The sequence below is a fragment of the Anomalospiza imberbis genome, chromosome 1 (assembly GCF_031753505.1).
Source record: "Anomalospiza imberbis isolate Cuckoo-Finch-1a 21T00152 chromosome 1, ASM3175350v1, whole genome shotgun sequence".
In the NCBI taxonomy this organism is placed as follows: Eukaryota; Metazoa; Chordata; class Aves; order Passeriformes; family Viduidae; genus Anomalospiza; species Anomalospiza imberbis.
Genome location: NC_089681.1, coordinates 126,768,946 through 126,793,525, shown reverse-complemented (window position 1 = coordinate 126,793,525; position 24,580 = coordinate 126,768,946). Strand labels below are relative to the sequence as shown.

Genomic DNA, 24,580 nt, shown 5'->3' with positions numbered 1-24,580 from the left:
ATACATCTGCTCAGTATTAGAGCAGAAAGCAAGCTGGAAAGAAAGCACAGTTAAACACAGCCAGCATACAAAAACTGTATGTTGAGACCCACAGGAGGAAATGTCCAAATAAATGCTTGCTACCCTGTGGTAACCAGCTGGCAAGTAGACTGCCCGAGAGGAGGTGGAGATCACGCACTAACAGAATATCCTGAGCTGGCAGAGACCCACAAGGATCAAAGTCCAACTCCAACAAAGTCCCAGCCATCCTCTGAGTGAAGAACCTTTTCCTAATATCCAACCTAAACCTCCCCTGACACAACTTCGGGCCACTTCCTTGGGTGCTGTCAGTGGTCACCACAGAGAAGATCAGTGTCTACCCCTTCTTTGCACCTCATAAGGAAGCTGGAGACCAAGGAGTGCTACTAGCATGTCACGAGTGTGAAAAGTCAACATACACCTGAGGGTAAGAATGACCTGATGTGACTGTTTGAATGAATTTTATATCAGAAATAACTTCCAGATCTCATAATAATGCTGCTCTCTCCCATTGTAGCTGTGTGATTAAGAGGTAGTGCTGGAGCGGGCTCCCATTACAGAAAAAGATGCTACAGAAAAAAGTCTAAGATAAATAAAAGTAAAAATATTTCCCTATGCAAAATATACCAATTAAAAAGAAAAGAAAAAAAAAAAAGAGAGGAGTTTCGTGAAATGATGTTCTGAACAAAGTCTTGTTCTCAGGGCTGTAACATCAGAAAGGTTTGCAGAGAATGGGTGTGTTGGGCCATGGCTAGTTTGAGCTGACTGGAGGGGCAGGTTTCAGCCTGTGCCCCAGGTTGTATCCAGGAGGGGTCATGCTGGGTGTATCGAGGCACAACTCAAAAGTAGAGTCTGAAATCTTTACTCCTGTTTCAAACCTCCTGCACCACCTTGGATACCAGCTCATAAGCACTGGAGCCCTTTGTTTTTTATTTATTGACTGATTGTAAGATTTTTTTTTTCTTGATTTGCCAGATTCAGCAGTATTGCAATGGTTGTAGATGGAGGAGGGTTCTGCAAGTGTGATTATGGGGTGTGCTGCTCTTTGGCTTTCGTGCTATGGTACAGCACATACAAGCCCTTTTTACAGCTGTGTTTCTGCTTACTGTAAATACCTTGGCCCTGCAATGCTCAGAATCTGGTTTGTGGAACATCCTGTTTACATAATGTTCAGGTTAAGCCAGTTTTAAGACAAGTTACAAATTTGCCAAGGAAACCAAGGGGCAGCTACAGTGGCCTCTAGAAAATGTAAGTTGTGAGATGAATTAAGAGGCAATTTAAGTAGCTTCTGCTGCTGAGCTGAGTTTTGGAAGTTGTTACTTTGATATTCCTTCTAAAAACCTGTTGATGTCTCGCTGTTTGTTTTACAGAGGCATTTTGTTGTTTTTCTCCTGGTGGCACTGCAGGATAACACTGTGGTCCTTGGGTCCCTGTACTGCAGCTGCATCATTTAAGATGCTGGGATATCCTCTTGTTGACACAACAAGTTCTGTTATGCTTGACTTGAGGACCAGTACAACACCCTTACTCCATGATAACCTATAACTTATTTGGTGGGATCTATGTTGGATGATTTTCTCTTCTTAAAAAGGAAAGAGCTTCAACCAGCTTATGAACTGTAAACAAATCAGACACACCACTGAGACTGTAAAAAAATCTCAAAAAATCCTGACATATGACTGCTAAATTCTCAACAACTCTGCTCAAATGATGGTTTCACTCAGACATGTTCACTTGTATCCCCTAGAATGTCTAGTAAGTACTGTGACTTTTGATTGACTATATTGTATGGTTCATATGGAAAAAGAATGGAAGATTTCTACTTGGAAACATGACTGTTCCCTTCAGGCAGAACATGGTGCTGCCTCCAGCACTGCCTTCATCAGTATACTTTCCAATTATTACAGATGCTGTGTATTTTGGCAGCCTTTGCCTCAAGTCACTTATGATCTGTTCAGTTACATGATGTGCAGACTAAAAACAGCCAGTCATAGTTCTCTGAGGGAGCTTGAAACAAAAATATTAATCTTCAAACCCAGATTTTATATGTGAATCTCATTATGTGTTAATTAATTTGAAAATACTGCCTCTCTGGTCAGCAGAAATATATCTTACCTATTAATTTACAATGTAGTTAAGACTGATAGAAACTATCCTTTGAGAAAATATGATGCACTAGGGAGTTGCCCTGAATGAAGTAAGAAGTAGCTGAAATTGCCAATTATGTCATGAATGTAATTCAGAAGAATTACTAGCTATTTGTTTTCCATAGAAAAATCTGTCCCCAGTCTCAATCCCCACAGCCATGCCTGTGTGCTCAGCCAGCCCAAGACACCCCAAGGGCAGCAGGCAGCAACCAGGCCACAAAACCCCTGAAATCCTTCACACTTTCCAGTGTTGAGCATCTCTCTCCCCTGCAGCCCCTCTTCCCAACCTCTGTTTCTGAGGGCACATCCTGGGGGTCTTTCTGATTTGTTGATCATTTTTTTACTGCTCTGGCAGGCTTTTTAAAGTGTCCTGAAAGCTTTAAGCTGCTGAGACAGGAGCACCAGTCAAAACAATTCCAGCAGCATTTGGGATTAGCTGAGTTTTTTTAAAGCTAATCCAAAACTCTTTGGGGGTTTTACTCACATGTTGAGCTTGTGCTTGCCAGATTTATTCTTGTCAAAGCACTTATTGACGACTCTTTTATAATAAGAAATGGTTTCTTTGTGTCCCCCGGTTAACCATGCCAGATGTTGGTGATCCCTTTTGCCAAACCAATGAAATGCAAAAAATCTCCCTCCCTGTCCATGTGTAGGGAGGTTACAGCTGCTAAAAGCAGAGACTGTGGGACAATGGGTTCTCCTTCTTTTGTCTTCCAAATTGCTCTAAAATAGGTCTTACACACATTAGAATGCCAAAATAGAAAGTCTTTATGGATTACATTGTAGAGCCTTACCCATTTGGCTGAATTCTACATATTCCTGGTTAGGAAAAAAACCTCACAGTTCAGTAGCATTTGGCTCAAAATTTGAGCTTCACTTATTCCCTGAAGCTTAGAACTGCTTTTGTCTCATGAAAAGATATAATAATACTCCTGGAAGTAAAGACCCTTATATTTAAGGCAGTCTCAAGCAAAAAAAATATAGTAACTAAATATAATTTATAATTCAAATTTAATTATCTACCTACCAAGTATGGTAGCTGAGATGTCTGCTTACATTTGCCTGTGGAATTTCAAAATCTTGATGTGCTGCAGATTGGCTTCAGCAGCACCTGGAAAAGTTCTACAACTGGGAAGGTAAAATGTCAGCTTAAGGAGACAAAAATTATTCTAAGGAATGAATGATAAGAAGCTGCAGAAGAAATAACAGTAATGTTTAAGTGCTGAACCTAGTTTCTCATGTGTCAGCAAAAAAATTGCTCTACTTGCTGGTAGAGCTGGGGTGTCCCAGGCCACACAGCTGCCCATTAATGTTTTGGCCCTTTCACTGAGGGGTGGAGGAGGAGGAGTAGTTATTTGTTTTGTTAATAAAAAAGAATAATCAGGTTATCTATGAGAACATGTTCGTAACTCTGTGCTGTGATGCCCTTGCAAGCTTTGGGAAGGGTGTTCTGTATGTATAGATGGTATCAAAGGAGTTCAGGAAGCTACCAAAGAAAAGAAGCGTGGCAATGTGGCACCAAATCTATACTGTCCATAAAATGTTTCTTTACAAATGCGTATTTTGGTCTCAGCCATGCTATCAATAGCATAATTTGTAATTCATCTTTTTCTTCTTCTTTATTATATTTTTCTTTCCATTTTTCCCTCCAGGGAATGTCTTTGATGGCAACTTCCAAATGAGGAAACATGTCAATCAGTTTTCCAAGGATGTTCAAAACTGCAGTGCAGGAAATGTTGCATATCTCCAATCAATTTAGAGTAACAGAGAGGAAATTTGAAGATGTAAAAGAAACAGGAGTTTCAGACAGCAGACAGCAGGATGGTCAATGCAGAGGCAGTGTTATTAATGTCTGAGTGAGTCCTAGGGACAGACAGTGAGTGAACTGGGTTAAGGCAAAAGATTATTTCTGTTTGATAGTTGTGAACAAGAGAGGGGTAGAGGTTCTCAAAGTGAAAAGCTGCCGCTGTTCTATGCTGAGAAAATTAAACACTATTTTCATGTTAGTTTTCTGAGTCTTTATCTGAACTCAAGGATGACTCAAGTCTTCATCTGAATCAAGGATGTCAGAAAAAGAATTTATCTTACAATGATCAGTTCTATAGAAAAGTCTGTTATTCACTACTCTTACCTCTTATGGTTTATAGCATTTGGCCTGGTCTTGAGGAAGATTTAAGGATTTAAGAGTTAAACTATTATAGCTTTTACAAGCTATAGCTTTTGCCCGTGAAAAAAATAAAGAGTTTGTTTGCCTGTGAAAACTGTAATTCTCTCAGCAATGATTTGTATGATTTTACACTAGTCGGGAATAAAACAGTGGATGTTTGGCAAGCAGGGCCCTCTCCTGGTTTATTGCCCCATGACACCCTTGGGAAGGCAGAGCTCAGTGAGGAGACACGGGAGGCAATGCTGCCAGTCACTGCTGATGCAGATTTAGAGAAGAGTCCTTTCAGGAGGGACTTCCGTGCTTTTCCATGGTTTGCTAAATATCAGAGCATACATTCAGAGTTTGCAGTCTGGACATACACAGAAAGACCTGAACAGAAAAGGATATTCATTTCAAGATAATCTGAACAGCATACAACATTCAAAACAACCTTATAGCCTTCACTTTTCCACTTTTCCCTGTAGGTTTAGTCAGCTCTACAGGAAAGTGGAAAATAAAGCAGTGGTCTTTTGTAGAACACTGGTTTAACTGCATTAAAACAAGTCCTTGTATGCATGTTAAAGAGTAACTGCTTGTTTTACACCCTTGTTAAGTAACAAATGATGTCACTATTTGCACTTACTAAAGCTTGTCAGCTTTACCACAAAGGTTTTCACAAAACATTATAGAAGATATTGCAAACCCATAACCTAAATCTTCATCTTTATTCCCAAACTCATTATCCCCAGTATTTCTTCGACAGATGTATATCTCTGTCTGGAGATCTGGAGCTGAACACACAGCTGATTCCATCCTTGAAGCAACTCCCCAAGCATGCAAGATTAGAACAGTTTTGAAAGATCTTGCAGATTCCTAGTCTCTCTTGCAATTCCAGTAGGCTTTGCTGCTGTGAGTTTCCAGGTGCAGCTAGATGTGAAATGTTCCTGGTAGGATTAAGGGCATCATCACAGTATGCATAGTACAAGGTAATATCTTTCAGTTTTACTGTTCTATGGCACACAGAAATTAATCTGCCCTTGGAGGTTTTTTGAGTGATCATCACGTTATGATGAGTATATTATCTTCATTTTAGTTCTAAAAATATAATGTTTTCTGGGGCTGCACTCAGTTTTTTAAATTTCTAACTTGAAACTTATTTACAAGGCCATATTTTTGGGAAAAAAATTAAGAACTTTAAACTCTGCTTCAAGCACAGCTTTCCAGAGAATCAGGTTTGCATCCTATTTGCTGCAAAACAAGTTCATTTTGCAAAGTACATCCTACCATTTATTTACAAATTGTGCAAGTAAGTGTTTGAAATATCAAGAGTTGTCCATACTGCCTGTGTAGATTCTATTATTTTGTTTACAAAGAAATAATGGTGCTTGACTTTTTATCAGGTATTACTTCCCAATTTAATCACATTTGTCATTTTCAGTTTTAACAATGCGCTCATATAGGGTTATGGCTAAAAGTAGAAAGGATATAAGTAAACATTAATATACATCTTTCAGAGTTATTCCATTTTTTAGTTTAGTAGCATATATTAGAGTATTAGGGTGAAATAGTTCTCTTTTTTTTTAACCCAGAGGCCCTGAGAAATTGAAATGTACTGACTAGCCTAAAGGACATGAAGAACCCAGTTTTTAATATAATTATAAATGAAAGTCCAACCTTTATAATTGAAACTATTATATTGATTTTAATCCAAGTGTTCTTTAATAATGAAAAAAACCCTCTCTGTGTTTTTTTCTAACCCATAGCTATGTTACTTACATTCCAAAGAAGAACTCTAATCAATGGAAATCTTTATCTATGTCTCTAAATGCTGTATTGAGAGTGCTAATTTCAGGAACTACTTACTATTGTTTAAATCTAGAGCATATTTTATACTTCCATGAGACTAAGAGACCTTGGTCATTAAAAACCAAGTGTAAACACTTTTGACATTTTATTCCTAAAAATAGAATCTCATTATTCCCATGTGCAATAGTATCAAGTTACTGTAAATTCAGAGGCAAAAGGTGTGTGTGTATGTGTGACTTCAAGTTATTGCTATGGTGTTGCAGTTAACATACATTATGCAGGAATCTGGTTAATGTGCAGACAGTAGTGGGGAAAGCAAGCAGAGCAGTAATAATTTCAAGCTAACACATTATTTTGGATTCTTCTCAGTCAGTTCTTCCTCAGTACACATGAACTTCTAGCTTCAAAAGTTCCCAACAGAAGTAATTTCTAGAATAAATAAGAAATTGTTTAATTTTCCTGAAAAGTTTTGAAAAACATGCTCTGCAGCTCAATAATATTTTTCTATACTGTAAGTTGAAATAGAGTATTTAATGCAAGTTATTTGGGATGAGTTATATGGCTTTTGTAAAGGCAGTTATGCACTACTGATAAGAAACTTCTCTGAAGGCCATGCCTTGCTCACTAAACATATGGATCAAAGATAGCCAGTATAGTCTGACTGGATTTCCAAAATGTAAGGTCCCTCCCCAGAGGAAAGTCATAGATTTGAGAGGGGCAACCTTTTAAATTGTGAAAAGAATACAACAAAAAAATGAGATAGTCAGTGGAGAGATGTTGCTGAAAGATGGATGCCACAGTCTCTGGCATACTCAAGATAAGTGATCTAGAGAAGGGAGAAAATAGGGAGGTGACAAAGTTGGAGTTGGTGACAATATTGTGTTCCTCTAAAGTAGTTAAGTACCAATAGTAAAGTAGTAAAGAAAAGGAATGACTGCAAGAAATTGAAGAAGGACCTTGTGATATTGACTGCACAGGCTATGAGTTGAAAAGGAAAACTGAGTTTTGATTAATGTAAAATAAAACATAAGCTTGAAAAGAGGTGATTGAGGGAGGACTGGAAGGAGACAACTTACTTATTCATCAATCAACACAGGTTTCTCGACATTCTTTTTCAGTTTCAAATCTGTTGTTGGTACCATTACAGCCTCCATACCAGAACTGGCCACAAGAATTGCCATCCTTGTCATAATACCATTTCACCACGTAGTTCCAACAATCTCCTGGTTTCATAGGTTCCAAGCACCTTGGATCTGAAAGTGCATCAGTAAAAGTTAGCTTAAGTTATGTTATCTTAGAAGTGCCTCGTTCAGTAAGAAAAGTACCGCTTTTGTTTTCTTTCTTGTAGTGCCTGGCCAAATTCCACTTCCTTTAATGACTTACCTGATCAGGCCTAAAAAAATACAGGATTAGTTGGAAGGAAGACTGACTAAATCCTGATGCAAGAATCAAGCTGCTGTTTAATTACCTAAGCGTGCAGTTGGTACACAAGGGTATCATCTGAGTCCAAAAATCTGTCTCTGACTGTGTGTGATATCTGTAGACAGAGCACCCAGAAATACAAAAAGTAATAAAATCTAAATTATATTGGAAGAGGGAGTGGGGTTTGCTCATATTTTTGTTTTTTTGGTACAGACTCGCTACCTGGAACCTGCAGACAGTATTTATTACTCACTTTTTTGGGTTCTTGCTACCTCTGTTTGCCATGCAGCTGGCTGGTGATCTTCAGTACCCCTTCCACCAACGAAAGGATTGACAACTGGACTCAGGGGTCTGATTTCAGACATGTTATAAACTGGGGGAAGTATTGATTCTCTGTGAGCAGAGGTGGTCACATTGTGGTCCTGAGCAGATGGCAGAGGCTCTGTGTATGTGGATTGCGATGGACTACGCTGCAAAAAGGAGTCAAAATCTTAAAATTCTGTCTGGGCATAGATGCTATGACAAAAAAAAATTGATAGAATTACGCAGGAAACTTTTGCTAAGCAATGTGTGAAAAAACACCATTAAAAGCAGATTGGTTACTGTGATTATTTAGTATGGAGCCATAAATTTCTGACTATGAGAGCATAATGAAAAGGCAAAGTAATGCCTCTAACTTAGCCACTAAGCTGAGTTCATTCAGTTTAAGCTAAATTCCAGTCACTACTTAGTCTGCAATACAAATAGAACAAAAAATGGGAGGAATTTTTGAGTAAGTCACTGCTGCTTAACATCTAGTACACTCATTGGGCATGATCTGACATCTTCAATCTGCCCTATTTCTGGTTAACAGGCAGTTGCTAATCATTAGGATTTGAAAATTTACCTTGATAGATGTGTTAAGCAGTGAACCCTGGTTTTCAAATTGCAACTATTATCTAAAGATTTGCCTAATATTTTAGTATATTCAAGAAGATTTGCAAGGTCCTTAGTACAGTATAGTACAAGCAACTGCCTTAATCAGACATTGATTACCTACTGAGAACAGAAAGGTATTTGACACTATTTAATATTTTCCCATTTACAGGCCGCCCCTGACAAAGCCAATTTAAGAAAACTCTTCAGAGTGATTGGAACTTAGTCCAGGTGAAATGTAAAGGTGCAGACAATTCATCCAGTCCTTTGAATTTTGCATTTCTTCTCTAGGTCTACAAAAAGACTGTGTTTATTTATTATAGTAATTCAACAGTTTGAAGATTTATCCATAACAACAGCCAGCCAGAACCAAGTGTGTGATCATCTAATCCTATCTGATATATCTAAGAACTTACTTAAGAATCCTTTTTTATTCTTATCACATGTTTTATAAAATTAGCATCCATCTAGGCTAACATTTATTTTTCTTAACAATGTCAAAACTGAGCCTCAGTGTCTCACAGATCTGTCTAGATGTATTATAAGCCCAAAACCTAAATTAATCACAGTTACTAAAGGAGTGCTTATTCTTGGAAATTAACCTAGATTTTGAAAGTGAACTATTTAATTATGAATGATATTATGAATGATAAATATGAATGATAAACAATACTACAAGGATTAATAGTGGATAGTCCATTGGCTCGTCCACACTAATCAGTAATATTTAATTACCTGTAATCTGTATTCAATTAATATTTGAATACCAGTATCATGGTCTGCTATATTCATTCCATGCAGCTCCAGAGGTTTGTACATCATATATTTCAACCAGTTTATCCATCTGGTTATAAGGGCAAGCAAAGCCCATTTTGTAAAGCTCCAAGTTTTTATCAACTATTTTAGGCAAAGCAATAAAAATGCCCTAAAAAGTTGACGAATATCCTAATCCGATGCTCCAACAGTGGCTGAAAAACACTGGAGACCTAATAAGGGAGCTACGGTGATACACACCTGCAGAAAATATCATCTATTGCATTAAAGCTCTCCCTGTGCTGTCTGTCTGTGAAGCAGCATTGTTTTGGAGGGAAGAACCTCAGTGCAGGTCAGGAGAAATTTAAAGCTGGAGAACAAAGAGTAACAAATAAGGAATCCTAGAAGTACAGCCCAATGTGGAAAGTGAAACAACACCAAAGGCTTAATAACTTGGAAATATGGCTAGGAACAACCTGGAAAGTGCGTGACCACGACAAGAGGCATTGTACTAACAATCACCTTGCACATAAATAGTTGCCTTATCTACTGTGCACCTGCCACAATAGAAATGTAAGAGTTTTAACTCATTTCTAAGATGAATAAGACCTACAAAAAAAAAGGTGAGCACTCTCAGCATTTATTGCAATTGAGAGGCAGTATTGCCCTATTTCTTTTGTAAACATTTGTTCTCAACAAATAAGTTCACTCTAAGTTTTTTTCAAACACTTTGGTCTGGTCAAATGACATGCTATTTGCATATTAAAAGGTGAATGGTGAAATAAAGATGGCAAAATATTCGAATTCAAATAAAGGCACATATTTTAAAAACATTTGACAACTGTTATTTGTTTACTCACTGGGTTACTAATTCCTTCTGTAGGAAGCATATCAATCTCTGAAGTGGTCATTTTAGGTAACAGGCTATTAGCATCTTTATGGCAATTTCAGATTTCGGGCTTGGAGAAGGAGATAAAATATTGTATTTTCTGGTGTACTCTGCAGACTTGTTCTCACAGATTTTTGTGATCAGTTTATTTTCAAGAACTGAAAAGATTAATGAAATAATAACATTTTTAAAGGGTAATGAAAAGAACTCACAATGATTCAGAACAAGCTTTCAGTGCAGTATTAGCCCTAAACTTTTAATTACAGTGATTTATGAAAGACCATCTTCTGTAGTTGTGTCAAAATGCAAATAATAAATAATAAAGTAACGCAGCTTCTGAATTATTTTATTTTAGTGCTATGTTGTTCTTTTAAGAAAAAACAGATAAAATTATCAAGTCACTCTAGGAAGCAGAAGTCATAGCAGAAAAGAGAATAACAGTCAAAAAAAATGAGGGTGAAGAAAAGGAAATGTTTACCCATGAGAAAGAAAAAGAAAAACTGGGCAACAATTTTATACTTATTTTTAAAACCAAAAAATACCAGGGACTGGGAATATTTTTATGCTGAATGCTGGAGTCTGAGTCAAAGCCTTAAATTTAATCCCAGTGGGAACCAGACCTTAGCTTGGATTCTTGTTAATGCCTTCAATCTAGACTTAACTTCATTCACAATCTCAGCATAGCAAAATAAGTTTATGCTCAGGAAAGTATAGGCTAGTCTACAGTTCGTCTAGATCAATGTATCTTTTTTTTCTATGGGTCATTATAGATTTCCTCTGGATTTTCTCCTGATTTCACCCACAGCCACAGATATTTCTCAAGCCACAGACATTGAAATATATCATGTCTATCATATCCCATTCTCTTTGTTTGTGGCTCCACCATTTTCCCCCCTGAAATTAAGGTGAAAGTACAGGTTTCCTTATCGCTTTCATAAAAAAAAAAAAAAAAGAAAGAAAATAAAGAGTCCTTATAAGAGAAAGTGGAGGGATTCCAAGACTCACAGGACCCTAAAGAAAGTGAGAAAGAGTTTGAGATGTTACGTCAAAGTGGCAAGAAACCTGCATCTCTCTAAGATGAAACTATGGCCAAGCACAAAAGAACTGTGAAGGAAGGCTGATGCAATATCTCACAAAAGAAGAGTATCCCAAAGAAGATCTGGGCTTAGAAAACTGATGTTCATTGGGGTTTATTGCTTCTGCAAGAGGTAAAAATTTTGGCAAAGATTTCATATGGCCAAAAATGATGTGAAACAAGAGCGAGCTTTATCCAAAAGAGAAATAAAAGCTGCCACTCAGCAGGCTGCCTTGCCTGGCCATGGGAGAGGCCAAACTCCCTTACATGCTTATTTCCAGTTTCCTCTTACTGAAATTGTTTCTTTTACCTGAAAGCGTTATGAAGTCGTCTATCTGGTAAACATGTTCTTCATCAGGGTCTGTTGCAATGAGCTGCATTTCTTTCAGGAAGTCATCATAATGAGGATCAGTCCTTTGCACAATCCCAATGACAAATATCTCAATATCTGTAGCATGGGCCTCTCTTACTATAGTGTCCAGCTGTACTTTATCACGACTGTCCGCCTGTCCATCCGTTATTACAACAGCCACCTTCCTTACTGCCGGGCGCGCCGCCTGGAATAAGTGAATGGCTTCTTGGATAGCAGAAGCTGTGTACGTGCCTTCTCCTAAGTAGGGCATCTTGTCAACAGCTGATTTCAGGGACTCTTTGCTTGTGTATTGCTTCAGGGAAGACACCAGGTCCACTCTGTGGCTGAAGTTGATAATGCCAATGCGGGTTGTAGCGTGGTTGGCTGATGAATGTTGTCATAAAGGTTTTGATAATATTGAAGTTATCTGGTCCAACACTTTCCGAGCTGTCAATGACGAATACTAGTTCCAGAGGTGTTGTTCTACATTTGATACCACAACCTAGAAGAATAACCATTTCAGACATTTTATGAGAAGCCACCTTCAAAAAATTAATTGAACTCATACAACAGATTTAGTCAGTTAAAGCCCAGTTAATGAATTAATTTCTAGTTACTGGTACTGATCACAGAAACAGAGCTTGACCAAATTACTTCAGGTATAGTTCTGGCAACATAGTGAGCATTGTTTTCATATCAAGGGTATCCTGACACACAAACATGCAGAGGAAAAATCCATTCAGTCAATATAAATTCACTGTGTTTTATCAGAACTACTTTTTTTTCCATACTGGAATGCTTACCACATATTTCATTGATAAGTCTGATAACATCTTCTCTCTGAAAAAGAGTTGTGTGTTCTAGTGTTAAGAATGCTGAAATATTTATTTATTTAGAAAAATGCAGGCAGTGCAATATCTCATAAACAGCCTTGAGTAAGATCACATAACCTTTAAATAATTTTCCCAGATAAACTACTATTGCTTCAAATTATTTATTTACCCACTTACCGAAAGACCAGGTTCACCTTTTCTTCCCCCAGATCCCTGGAAATGTGTAGAGTGAGATACTTAACAAAAGCCAAATTTGCCTAGTTTCTACTCTGTACATTTAAGTAACATGAAAATGTGTTTTACCTTTGGCCCTGGAGGTCCTGGGTCTCCAATCTCTCCTTTGGCACCTTTGCTCCCGGATCACCTTTATCTCCATAGTCTCCCTAATTTAAAACAACTGTATTAAATACACTCATAGCTCCATTTTTTCTTTTTTTTTGATTGTCAGAGCTGGAAGTAAGCTTCAATGAGCTTTAATGATACATTTTCTGGCTCTTTTGGTTTTGTTTTTTTTTAATTAATAATTATTGTTGTATGTATTATAAGGAGAATATCTGAAAGCAGGCTCTCAGGGAAAGCAAAACAGGATGTAAAAGCATCTTAAAGAAATTTCTTTAAGAAGTTTTTTCTATGAAAAATTACCTTAGTTCTGGAGGGGGAGTAAAGACATCTGCATGCAAATGTCAAGAATATATAATGTCTACTGTTCTTCAATTTTCTTGAACTCAAAAACAATTTTTATACTGGACCTATGCTGATTTATACTTAAGGAGAGATATAACTGCCTGAGATCAGCCACTGTGCTGAAACTTACACCAGCTCTGCATAAAAGCCAAATGAAAACCTGTGAGCTTTCAAAGGACAAATGAAGAGGCATGCATGGAGGCGTACTGTTAAATCCATTGGAAAATACAATGTTTCACATTTAGAAGGAAATCTGCAATTTTTTCCTCAACTGACTAGACCTTTTGACTTCCAAAAAGTGAGAGGGTTCAACATTATGAGAGAATTTTCACATAATGCAGGTATGAAACCTTGTAAATAAGATTCAGGTTCTAAATTAGACACTTTTTTCAAGAAGAAGATTATGCAGGACAGTTTTTTTACTTTTCTCTGGAAATTACTAACCAGCTTACATTTCACTTGAAATTTTAAAGCTCATTAATTTATCTAGATTACTGTCCATTTTGATGTTATTCCTCATTATTGCCCAGCTAATGGAATCACATGGGTAACTCCTGTGTTATAGCTTTCACTGGTGATTATTACCAGTTTTAAAGAACCCTTTTGAATTTATCAGTCTGATTCTGATCTTATTCAAACTGGTGTAAACCTGAAAATTGCAAATAGCTTCTCCACAGCATTAAGAAATCCAGTTTCAACTAATAAGGTCTTAGAAGAGAGTTCTTATTATATTTCACAAAATCCTAATATCCAACAAAGGATATTACTTTCCATTACCTGTCCAAGAATTGAATCTAACATCACCAAAGTTAATGTCAGCGTTAATAATAACAGGAAAGCAAATATTATTTGCTGGCTGTGGTGGTGTTGCTACTTTCTTACACTTAAATACACTAAAACCCAATATTTTTGGTACATATACGAAATTCCTGCTGAACTAAACCGTCCCTTATCATGTGTGTCAAGTCTGCTATATTAACAGCAAACAGAAAAGTGAGTATTTGGAGAGATTTACATTGGGTCACAAATATTAGTCAACATACAAGATGAATATGACTATCAGTGAAAATATTGTAGTTATTATTATAATATTGTGGCATTTGGAATGTGAGTGAAAATAGAACTAGGAGGCAGAAATTTGTGTGAAAGAGCTTGATATTCACATGAAAGCTCCCAAGCTGTTAGATGTGAATAGCTAAGTGTAGGAAATTCTCACAATTTTTATAACAACCAGAAAGTTATTTGGTAAGGAAAGATCCAAGCTTGGGCTTCAATCATTGTAGGAAAAAAGTCAAGTAAAAGCAAAGCCCTTAAATAACGTTAATCATAAAGTAATTACTTTTATTGTCAGAGCCGGGCAAGTAAAAGAACATTTTTTAATACCTGAAAAATATGAAAAAAAAATTAATACATAATTTTAATAACTCAGAATTATTCTCCTGCTAATGGGTATGATCTCATTCTAGATCCTACTTTGTAATCTGATCCTTAGTGACCATTAGGATTTTCACAGACTTCAAAGTTAACAATGAGTAGTAGGTACTTACCATGCTAGCACTACAAGGTAATGTCTTTGTCTTCTGTTTCTCTTCAAGGACCTGTCACACCAAATAACCAATAAAGAAAGAAAACCCCCTTCTCTTTCCTTACTGCAAACCTAGGATTTACCTTTTGTCCAGGAAGGCCAGTTCCTATTGATCCCTTTGGTCCAGGAAAACCTTTACTTGCTTTTTCTCCCTGAACAGAATATGAAACTTTTGTTTAACTGAAAATTAATGTAAAATCTATGCTGTTTCTATTCACTTTTGCACTCTGCATTGCAGAGAAAGCCAGATATTTGTACTACGTAATGAAGCACACAATTTCCAAGACAAATGTGGTCTAAGGTTGGAGAAATAAGCAACTGGCTATGATTCAAAACATACATGAGAACCTTATAAAGTATATAATGAAGAATTTATTCTTGATTAATTAAATGAAAATTTGTCACTCCACTGAAAGAGATGAAAGACAAAAGTAACTTTTCAGAGGCTCAGATAGTTTTTCATCTTGTCTAGAAGCAGTAAAAGGAGTTCTAAACCAAAGTTTCTCTAGAAATACACATTCATGACCTCTCCAGGGCAGACTCTTATTTCTGATCTTAAGTAAATGAGAAGACATCTCTACTCTTCACGGAGTGGAAAGCAGAACACCTTTCTGCTGATAATTCAAAAGACAGTATCAGAACAGTGACAAATTTCAAAATTGCTAATAAGGATTGTTACACACACCCTGCTGCATGTACTTAGACTTAAAAAGCATGTCCATGTGGGCCCACAATGTTATAAAACACAGCTGTTATATATACACAGAAAATTCTTCATAGCTTCTGGCATCCAGAAACTTTCTTGCTTTATTTAATAGGGTAACACAAATATTTTTTACAGATCAACTGCTGTATGCATTTTAAACACAGCTAGAAGTGAATATGGTACATAAATATTTCACCAAAATTCACATTGCATACATAATTCACATAACAGCTGTGCCCGATGCAGATACCAAAACCAGTTTTAGAGAATGTCAATGAGATCAGGAGCAGTTACCACATGTATCAAACCTAACTATGGGGTACAAGTACAGGGTTAGTCAGTTCTATTTTTCAGTCAAGAGCTCTCACTGTCCCTCTAAAGCATCTTTTTTTAATGCTTGTATTGGTGCTCACAAATGGCTCTAAAGGGGTCATATTGCTCATAATGGACAGAGAAATACAAAAGTGCTTCCAAGTTTATCCAGCCTTCACCTAAGGTGCATCAGTATAGCAGGATTGATCACTGACTATTCCTGCTGTGCTGGATAGGGGTTGATGGATTTCTGCAGGCAAAGAAACAGCTGCACACTGCACACTTAAGCCAACCTTCTCTTCCTTGAGAGTTCCTGGCTCCCATGAGTTGGGAATTCACTAGGAGTTGGGTAATGAGATACAGCTCCTCGAAGACACAGTGTATGACAAGTCATGTCCATGGATGGTTTTCCCTGTCCAGATTCCTGATCTGACAGAAATCCTGCTGAGATGACAGCTTCTGCTTGCACATGGGTGCATGGTGGTCTTGCCCTGTGCTAGGGAAAGGTATCCAAGGCACTCCACCATTCACATCTCCACTGGAGCACTGCTCTCACAGCCTTGCTCTATGAGTACCTCTTGGTCCACTAACTCCAGCTTGGGGAATGAAATGCTCTGCTTGTCACAAGGGCTACCTATCCCTGACCTGCTAACCAGCAGCCTCTTGCCTCTGTAAGCAGAATTTCCTCTCCCCAGTTTCTCACAGCAGCAGCAATTCAGACAGTATTAGATTTAGTTTTCAGACTGAAAAACAGTTGATGTATCAAATTCCATAGCTGATCCACTAGGGGGATTTCCTGAAAATAGGAAATGCTCCTGAAATGATGGGATGCACAAGGCAATTTATTTTGCACTGTTATAGGAACTCACAGTGGCTATTAAATCTAATTTCCTTTAAGTCACTTTTTAGGGTGATTGTGCTCCTTGGGGCCCTCATTGAGGTATTAATGCAAATGGCTTTTAAACACAGTGAAACATTGTGGCAGTTTGTTTAAAGGCTTGCGGTTCAGCACTGGGACATCCACTCGGATCATCACACAGCTTCCTGTTAACCCCTCTGCAGGCCTGCAGAGCACATGCATATGAACCGAAATCAGGATATGCTGTGTATTCCAGTGGTCCTTCACTAGTAACAATTGTCAGACCCAACAAAATGGTAGATTTCTTGCTGCCATTTGTTACTGCCCAACATTGTTATGATGGTGTTCAGGCAATGAAAACTGAATGGGACCTACTGTTCTAAGTAAACTCATGCCCATAGAGCTGGCATTTCTCACAAGCACACATGTGAGTTTCATCCTTTAAAACACCAACCACAGAACCAAATCCTCCTTCCTTTACTTGTGCAACAAGTATCAATCAACATTAGAAGGGTTTATCATAGATTCCACAACAGTACACTTAGTAAACCTCAAGAAGTGTGCTGTATTAATTTAAAAATATTTATGGCTTTGATAGTTTAATTCATGTACATAATAAATTCAAACCTGACCACCAGTATTACCAAAATGAACTGAGTGCAGATCTGAGAATGTCTAGACTGTGGTTTTGAAAGGGAACCAAGCATAAAAAAAAATCTGTGAATATAGCTATCAACATAAAGTAACTTGAAAACGAACTCATTTTTGGCATTCCATTCTTACCATACGCAGACTGAGATCTCTCTCTTTATATAAATAAATACTTGGAGTGATATTGGTAGCTAAAATGCAGGAGTAGAATAACTTTAATCTGATGAAGAGTGGCCAAAAAGAATGAAGTTTGATGTGTGAAGAAATAGAAGAGCAAAATAGACAGACAAAAGTCAACAAGCATTAGTGTGTGAAATCATTAGATGCACTTGATTGCTGAAATATTTTTGTCCAGAATGGCAATTGTGCTTTTATTAATTATTTAACCTCACATACCCATAGAACTAACAAAGATATATCCCAAGTATTAGATTCTGGAAACACAGCAGAAATTGTTATTAAAGGCAGACAGGAAAATTTTCCTGTACCATAAAGTGATACAAAGATGGCAAGAATTTTTTTTCTGTTTTCACAAGAATAGAGCAAAGAGCCCATGGAGATTCAACAAACAGGAAGAAGAGAAAAGAAAATAAGGAGTTTCTTATGTCCTCACATTAAAACATGTATTAGCTTTGTGATTACTGATAACAATTAATACAGAGCCAAATTGCAAACAGATCAGAAACAAAGGTCTAGACAGTCATGACTCTTAACCATGTAGACATCTCTGTCTAAGAAAATCTGGAAACAGGATAAGTCAGAAACCATAAAATGGAGTTATATAATAAGGGAAAAGAAAAAAACATAATAAAGTACATTTTAATGTTATGAAATACCTCAGTGGAAAAAAAAAAAAAAAAAGAAGAGCTCTCTGCAGAATAAAACCAGAAATGATGGAACACAAACATAAAAATGGAAGACATTGAAGGTGTAATCAAAGCAAGTCATGAACAAAATAAATACCAAAGGAATCTGTGCTTTTCTGGTAAAGCTTGTATGACATAATTCCACAATGGACCAAAGAAAGATTCTGCTCTGAATCATTTTTCAAACAACATATATTTTCATAAATTTGTTTGTTTCAGAATGTCATTATTTTCCAATGAAGGCCAGTGAATTCTCTGATGTTTTTAGTATCTACAGCCAAAATCACAGTATGAAGAGGCACCTTTTCTAACCAAGCTAGAACACTGCCCCTTTTACTCAATCACTGGCGGTTGACCACTTAGAGCTGGAGACCTGAGCACAATACTCTTGATCCAGGGAAATATTCAATCATATGCTCAATTTTAAGCACACTGATTTAAGGAAAATAGAAGAAACGTGGGTTGTTCTCCACTGGAGCCTCCAGTTTTAATAATTTTTTCCATGCATATGTGACAAGGCAATTTGACAACTGAATGCTCAGAATATGTTGTCAAGTTTGTGTTTCTCCTTTTAAGGAGAGAACTTGTGGCTGGAACTGGGTGACTAAAAACCCAATTAAGAGTATGTGGGAGACTGCCTAATTTCATTAGTATTCCTACACGTGTTTAACTTACTTTGCCACTGTAAGTGTCTGTTACTGCCTTTTACAAGTGCAACTCAGAGAAAACTATAGATCAAAGTAAATCAATAAGATATGGCAGAGATAAGCTTTTTGTCTCCAGGTTAAATATATTTTTTAATTACAAGAACAATAGGAGAGCAATTGGATGCAAACAATACTGAAGATCCAGCAAATAAATATTGCATCTCTTATGAATACAAAAATTAAGTGTAAAATTAATATTTGCAGTTCACTGATATGGCAGCAAAGACAGAAAAAATACAATGAATCTCTTTAAGAAACAGTTTAAGAAGAAACTGAACAGATATCACATTAACCTGGGTTACCTTGTCTCCTTGTATGCTGGTGCCGGGGGGGGGCAGGTAGCCCAGGCAAGCCTTTACGTCCCATAATACCCTATAGCAGTCAGTAAAGCAAAAAAAAGAATTATTAAGAGGTAAACTCCTGGTAACACTAAGGAAATAATCCCAAAGTCACTGCAAGCAAAAGAAGTAAAACCTGGTCAAAGATTCTAGGTCTGATTCTTCTTTGGTTTATGGGTTCTCACTGTGGGTCTTAGTAATTATCCTTGGCAAGTTGTCAGGAAAACAAAGGAACAATTAATTTGAAAATAATCAAAGAATAAAAATTGACTTATGGCACAGAGTGATATTTTCCTCATTTTTCTTACATAGAAGACAACAGAAACCATGTTTACAGAACAGCTTCATGCAATCATAAAGAGAGGCACAAGAGCACAGGCACAAAGGACCAGAGCTATAAAACCTAGTGAAGTAAAACTGCCAGGTATTTTAGCTAGTTCTTTGGCACTATGGGCATACACCAAGCCACTGAGGTGCCACAGTCTCTAGGAGCACCAGTCATTCTGAAAATCCTAAGTGGGAAGGGACGAGAGAAAAGCCGAAGCAGCATGTGCTGATTTGTATCAATACAGTCAAAGTAAGGTAAAGCCCTTGTGTTTGCAGGCAGGCTAATCTAACATTTCAAAGTGACCAAATGAAGTGTATCTTTCTGATTACATCAACACTAAATGATTCATTATCCTCTTTTTTTTTTTTAAATTTATTTTTAATTGAAAAGGTTTTCAAAATTTGATCAAGTTCATAAAAGTTTCTGTCAACCTCAGGTTGGACTTTTGATTACTGTCTTATAATAAATAATCACTGTGCTCCAGCACAATAAGTGGAAATAATTCAGTGGTATGTATATTACCTACATTTTGTATATGTTGAATATTTAGGCAGAAGTACAAGAAAACTTGGTCATCATGAAATATAAATGTATAGTTCTAAATATTTAACTTCTAGATGTTAGTGATGTTTGAAAAGTCATTATTATCATCTCTGCAGACAAAAAGTTTGTCACAAGTTTTCACAAAATCTCTTGCAAAAAATTCTCTTCATATATATATATACACACACATATATACGCACACACACACACACACACACACACACACATATTTATATATGCATATACATATAAAGGGTGGATCATTTCAACCACAAAACCTTCTCTTTGCCCAGCTGAACAATCCCAGTTCTCTCAGCCTTTCCTCATAGAAGAGGGACTACATACATGTCCTCACTCTTGAAAACAAAATATTGTTTCCCCACAGAGAACACATTTTTCCTTCTCAAAGGCTTTGTGGAAAGAGCACGTAAATGTCATACAGTTGTAGGATTTTAACACTCAGTCCAAACTTACTCTTTTCAAACAGGATGTGTCAGTATGATTTACCAAAGTACTGAAATTGTTGCAGCTTTCAGAAAGCAAGGTAAAATCAGACCCATCCTGAAAAAGTATTCTGTCGTTTATCGCATTTGTGTAGCTGGTAATAGCAATGTTTCTTCATTCAGATACTAGTTTATACAAAATGGCACTGGAGGGTTCTGTTACTCTCTGCTATTATGCAAAAAGTTACAAAGGTGTATCTATCTTTAAACTAAACAAAGTGGAGAAATATACACAATGTTTCTCCTCATTGACTCCTCATATTTGTAAAATAATTGATGGATGAACCTGTAATAAAGAAATCCAGGCAAGTACTGAATTTCTTTCCTTCTCAGTATGTCTTTTTTAAATTATAAATCACTTTAGTGAAGGGAGAAAAAATTGCCCAGATGTTGCATGCTGGTTACTTATAGAATCAACTTTTTGTTTTAATATTTCTTTCCTAATGGTTTTAATAACAAAATCCACTGGATTTAATTTGATTGAGTAAAAATTGCAAACATAAAACTCACATTTAATAAATTTTCCAGAACAAAATAATATCTTGGAAACAGGATAGATACAAGCAGCAGAAATGTATCATTTAGCTAATTGACCACCCTGATAGCTCTGTTCAATCTTCAGATGTAATCTCATAAAGTTTAGCTGCAAATGCAATTTTCATCCCATTAGTATTCTTCCTATTTCAGTTGGTAGAAGTGTATGGTTAGTGACCACGTTTACATGTTTTATTTGTCCTGAAGCTGCACCAATGTAAATCAATAACTGATGAAGATTGTTTGGTGTCAGAGATCAGGCTCTGGCTGCCAGCATCATAAAAGACCACAAAAAACTTCAACATGGCATCATACCAACCTTGGGACCCATGTGTCCCCATCCTGGAGGCCCCGGCGGTCCAGGATCACCTTTAATTCCACGTTCTCCCTGAAAACAGTCACAGAAATGTCAGTCATTACCTAGTAAATGTAACATCTTCCATCCACTTATAAAGCAGTCAAACTACTGAGTTTAAAAAACAAGCCAAACAAATGCTACATAAATAAACAGCTGCTTTATACATAGGTATTACAAAAAAGAAAACCCCAAAATACAGGCGCCCACATCATTTAAGCTCTTGGTGAAGAATATTATTTCCCTAGCAAACATCCATGTGATCAAAATCACCAACAGAATTGAGACTCTACTTTGCAGGCTTATCAGCTACCAAAAACAAACAAACAAACAAACAAACAACTCCCCCCCTCAAAAAAAAAAAGCAAACCCATTTGTAAACATCACCATTTTCCCATCACATTTTGCAAGGTCTTACCAGGATGGACAGGGAGCTTACTAGAGGAATCGTGATCATGATGCTCTTAACTGATACTGTGCTTATTCTGACACTAGAGACATTTAATTTCCAGAGCTGTCAAATTTAGGCATTTATGTAAACTAAATGAATGTTAATAGCATCAATATAGATGAATAAAAAGAACAGCACCCTGTTTTTTTTTTTAAAGCCCTAATGTACATACATTTAGCTTGATTTCTGAACAAAATGAGGCTTAAGTGATACACTCTGCCTGTGCTTCTTCTTGTCTGTGCTCATTCTCTTTTTTTATTTCCAGTACATTTTGAACTCATCAGTTGATTTCAGCCAAATTAATCAGAAATGTACAGTCCCTGACCATATTTTCAACAGTTTTGGTGATAGTTGGAGGTTGTGTAATGGAGACAACTTTTTGACATTGTCAATTCATGCTTTTACTGAAGAACAAAGAAAATCCATCCCTCAACCATCAGGCAGAGAAAAGGCAGCAGCCATCTGGTGAGGGGAAAATGAGGGTAACAGAGAGCCTGGTGCTGCCCCTCGTGCTGTGGTTAAACCCAGCAAAAGAGATGGGGAGCCAGGGGACATCAGTGATAGAGCAAATGCACAGGGACAGACGAGGCAGTTTTGTTTTCCTCAGACCGTGATTGTACAAGTGAGGGAATAAGCATACATTCAACACATTATTACTAGAAAAGTCCCCTCCATTCCTTGAAAAGAAAAAAATTAGTCTATAACTAATAAGTTAGAGATGTAGGATATTCTGATTTGTATTTAGCTTGGTATTCCTAAACCTATTCCTCTGCAGGGAAGCGCAAATAAAGAAATGCACTGAGAAGCTGTTGATCATGCAATATATTAAAAACAAAGCAGAAGAAATTGTATGTCTTGACAGAATTGAAAAGAAATCATTAGATAAACTCTTAATTGTACTTGTTTTTGCACTTGGAAAAGCTGTAGAAAGGGCTGTGCCTGCAGAGGGAGCATTTGATCTAGGACAGAGGTGAAAGTATAAATCACAAATCACAGATGTCACTTGAGTTGGGGTAGGCAAAATGAAACAACATATCAAAGAGATTAAAAAGGAAAAAACAAACAGAATCTTCTACTGATTTTCTTTACATTCTGGGAAGTATGTGTGCAGTCACTATGATGATTTTAGGTGCAATTCCCAAGATTCATTCTCCAGTTATGCAATCATACTAGGGCCCAAACTATGCTCAGGTATGAGGGATTTGGAGAGGTGGGAACTCTGATCACAAAGGCTAAGGATCAGACTAAGTTTATAATGCTCTCCTTCCTGCTGTAACATCCAGCTTTTGAATTTCTTTCCTGTTTCATCCAAAGCACTAGAGACTGGCCAGTCTGAGTCAGGACATAGTCATGGTATATGCATGCTCTTAGCTTTAAATTGCTGCGTCAGGATGATTGGGTTAAACTAAGTGCCATGTTCTGTTGGGAGGAAAGTTTTCCCTCAGATGACCTAAGGCTTTTTTATCAGACCTTCCTTACCAATGCAAAGAGCTAAGACATAGGCAATGTATCTACCTTCCCATCTAGTACCTTCTATTATCAAAGGAATATTTATTTGTTCTCACTGTCCCCACAATCCCAATACAATTTTAAACTGTTTGTAGGCCAACTCTTCATGAGCAGAAGTTGTGCAGAGCAGCCAAAGCCTCCCCAAAGCCTCCCTCTGAAATCTGCCAGAGATGTCAGAGCTAACAGATACAGATATTGCAATAAAAGGTACTTTTTTAGGAGACCCTGGAATACCGTGGCCTGTGAAACAGCCCGTGAGCTGCTGTAGTGGAAACTGAATGGGAGGTTACCAAACATAAACGATTCCTTATGGCCCAGTACCCAGTACACCTAAAACCTGGTCTTAGACCAGCCCTGACCAAAAACAGCCTAAGGGTGACCTGAAGTCATCTGCCTCTTCCTCCCATGGGTAACACAGTCTTCCACAGGGTCGTTGCAGGTGAAGGATTGAAATTTAGCCTCACATGCTTAGTTAATACCAGATGTCTCATTGAAAAGCTCTTTTGTAGAGCTTTATAGTAATCCTCACAGTTTCTGTATTTCTTGGTTTAAAGAAAAAGGCTTTTATTTTGCTTTATGAGTTGTGAAGTGGAGCAGTTCTTTTTCCCAAGGTGTCACACTAAACTGTCCTTCAGGGAATTCATTTCAGAAACGATTAATACTGTTCTTTGATGAGGTCTAATTTATTTCCTGTATTGTGCTTGTAGACAAGCTTGACACCATCAGTAAAACAGTGAACTAAGAAATAAGCAACTTACTGACTCAGCTCTTTATTTCTTGCACTGAAGCAAGAAATAAAGAGCTGAGTCAAGACAGTGTGAAATGTAGGATTCCAATATCTATTCTGTATCTTTTATTCAAGAAGAAAACCATTAAATGGCCTAATGGTCAACTGAAAAGTAAATCTTGGATTTCCCAATATATATACCTCATTAACTGTGAAGGATGTGTATTTGATACTGAAACATACACCAGACACTGCAATACTCTCTTTACTGAGAGTTAATTGATGTAACAGTATTTTTAAGAACAACACATTATTTAAAAAAGTAGAAATTACATCTCTACTTTCCACATTTTAGTTCAAATACGCAAGCCCCAAGCCACAAATTTGTTTATATTGCAACAGGATCCACCCGAAATGTTCATGCACAAGGGACTTTGCTAAGGATTTTGATATTCTTTCTGCTATCCAGTAACTTGCTTTATTTCTAGTGCTAGGCTCTTGCTCTTCAATGTCTGTAACTCACCTCCTAGATGGCAACAGAGCTTTTAAATCAAATTTTTATTATA

The 24,580-nt window shown here is 37.1% G+C and overlaps 1 protein-coding gene across 1 annotated transcript in view; it reads right to left on the bottom strand.

The window, feature by feature from the left end:
- Window positions 1-5,701: 5,701 nt before the first annotated feature.
- COL28A1 (collagen type XXVIII alpha 1 chain) overlaps window positions 5,702-24,580 on the bottom strand; it is a 60,116-nt gene continuing 41,237 nt past the window's right edge. The window contains 15 exon segments of the mRNA XM_068210433.1: window positions 5,702-6,546; window positions 7,194-7,370; window positions 7,793-8,009; window positions 10,068-10,147; window positions 10,150-10,254; window positions 11,482-11,912; window positions 11,914-12,025; window positions 12,327-12,363; window positions 12,534-12,569; window positions 12,660-12,709; window positions 12,712-12,739; window positions 14,709-14,777; window positions 19,029-19,058; window positions 19,060-19,098; window positions 21,292-21,360. Of these exon segments, the coding sequence (XP_068066534.1) occupies window positions 7,201-7,370; window positions 7,793-8,009; window positions 10,068-10,147; window positions 10,150-10,254; window positions 11,482-11,912; window positions 11,914-12,025; window positions 12,327-12,363; window positions 12,534-12,569; window positions 12,660-12,709; window positions 12,712-12,739; window positions 14,709-14,777; window positions 19,029-19,058; window positions 19,060-19,098; window positions 21,292-21,360 (1,473 nt within the window). The 3' untranslated portion in view covers window positions 5,702-6,546; window positions 7,194-7,200.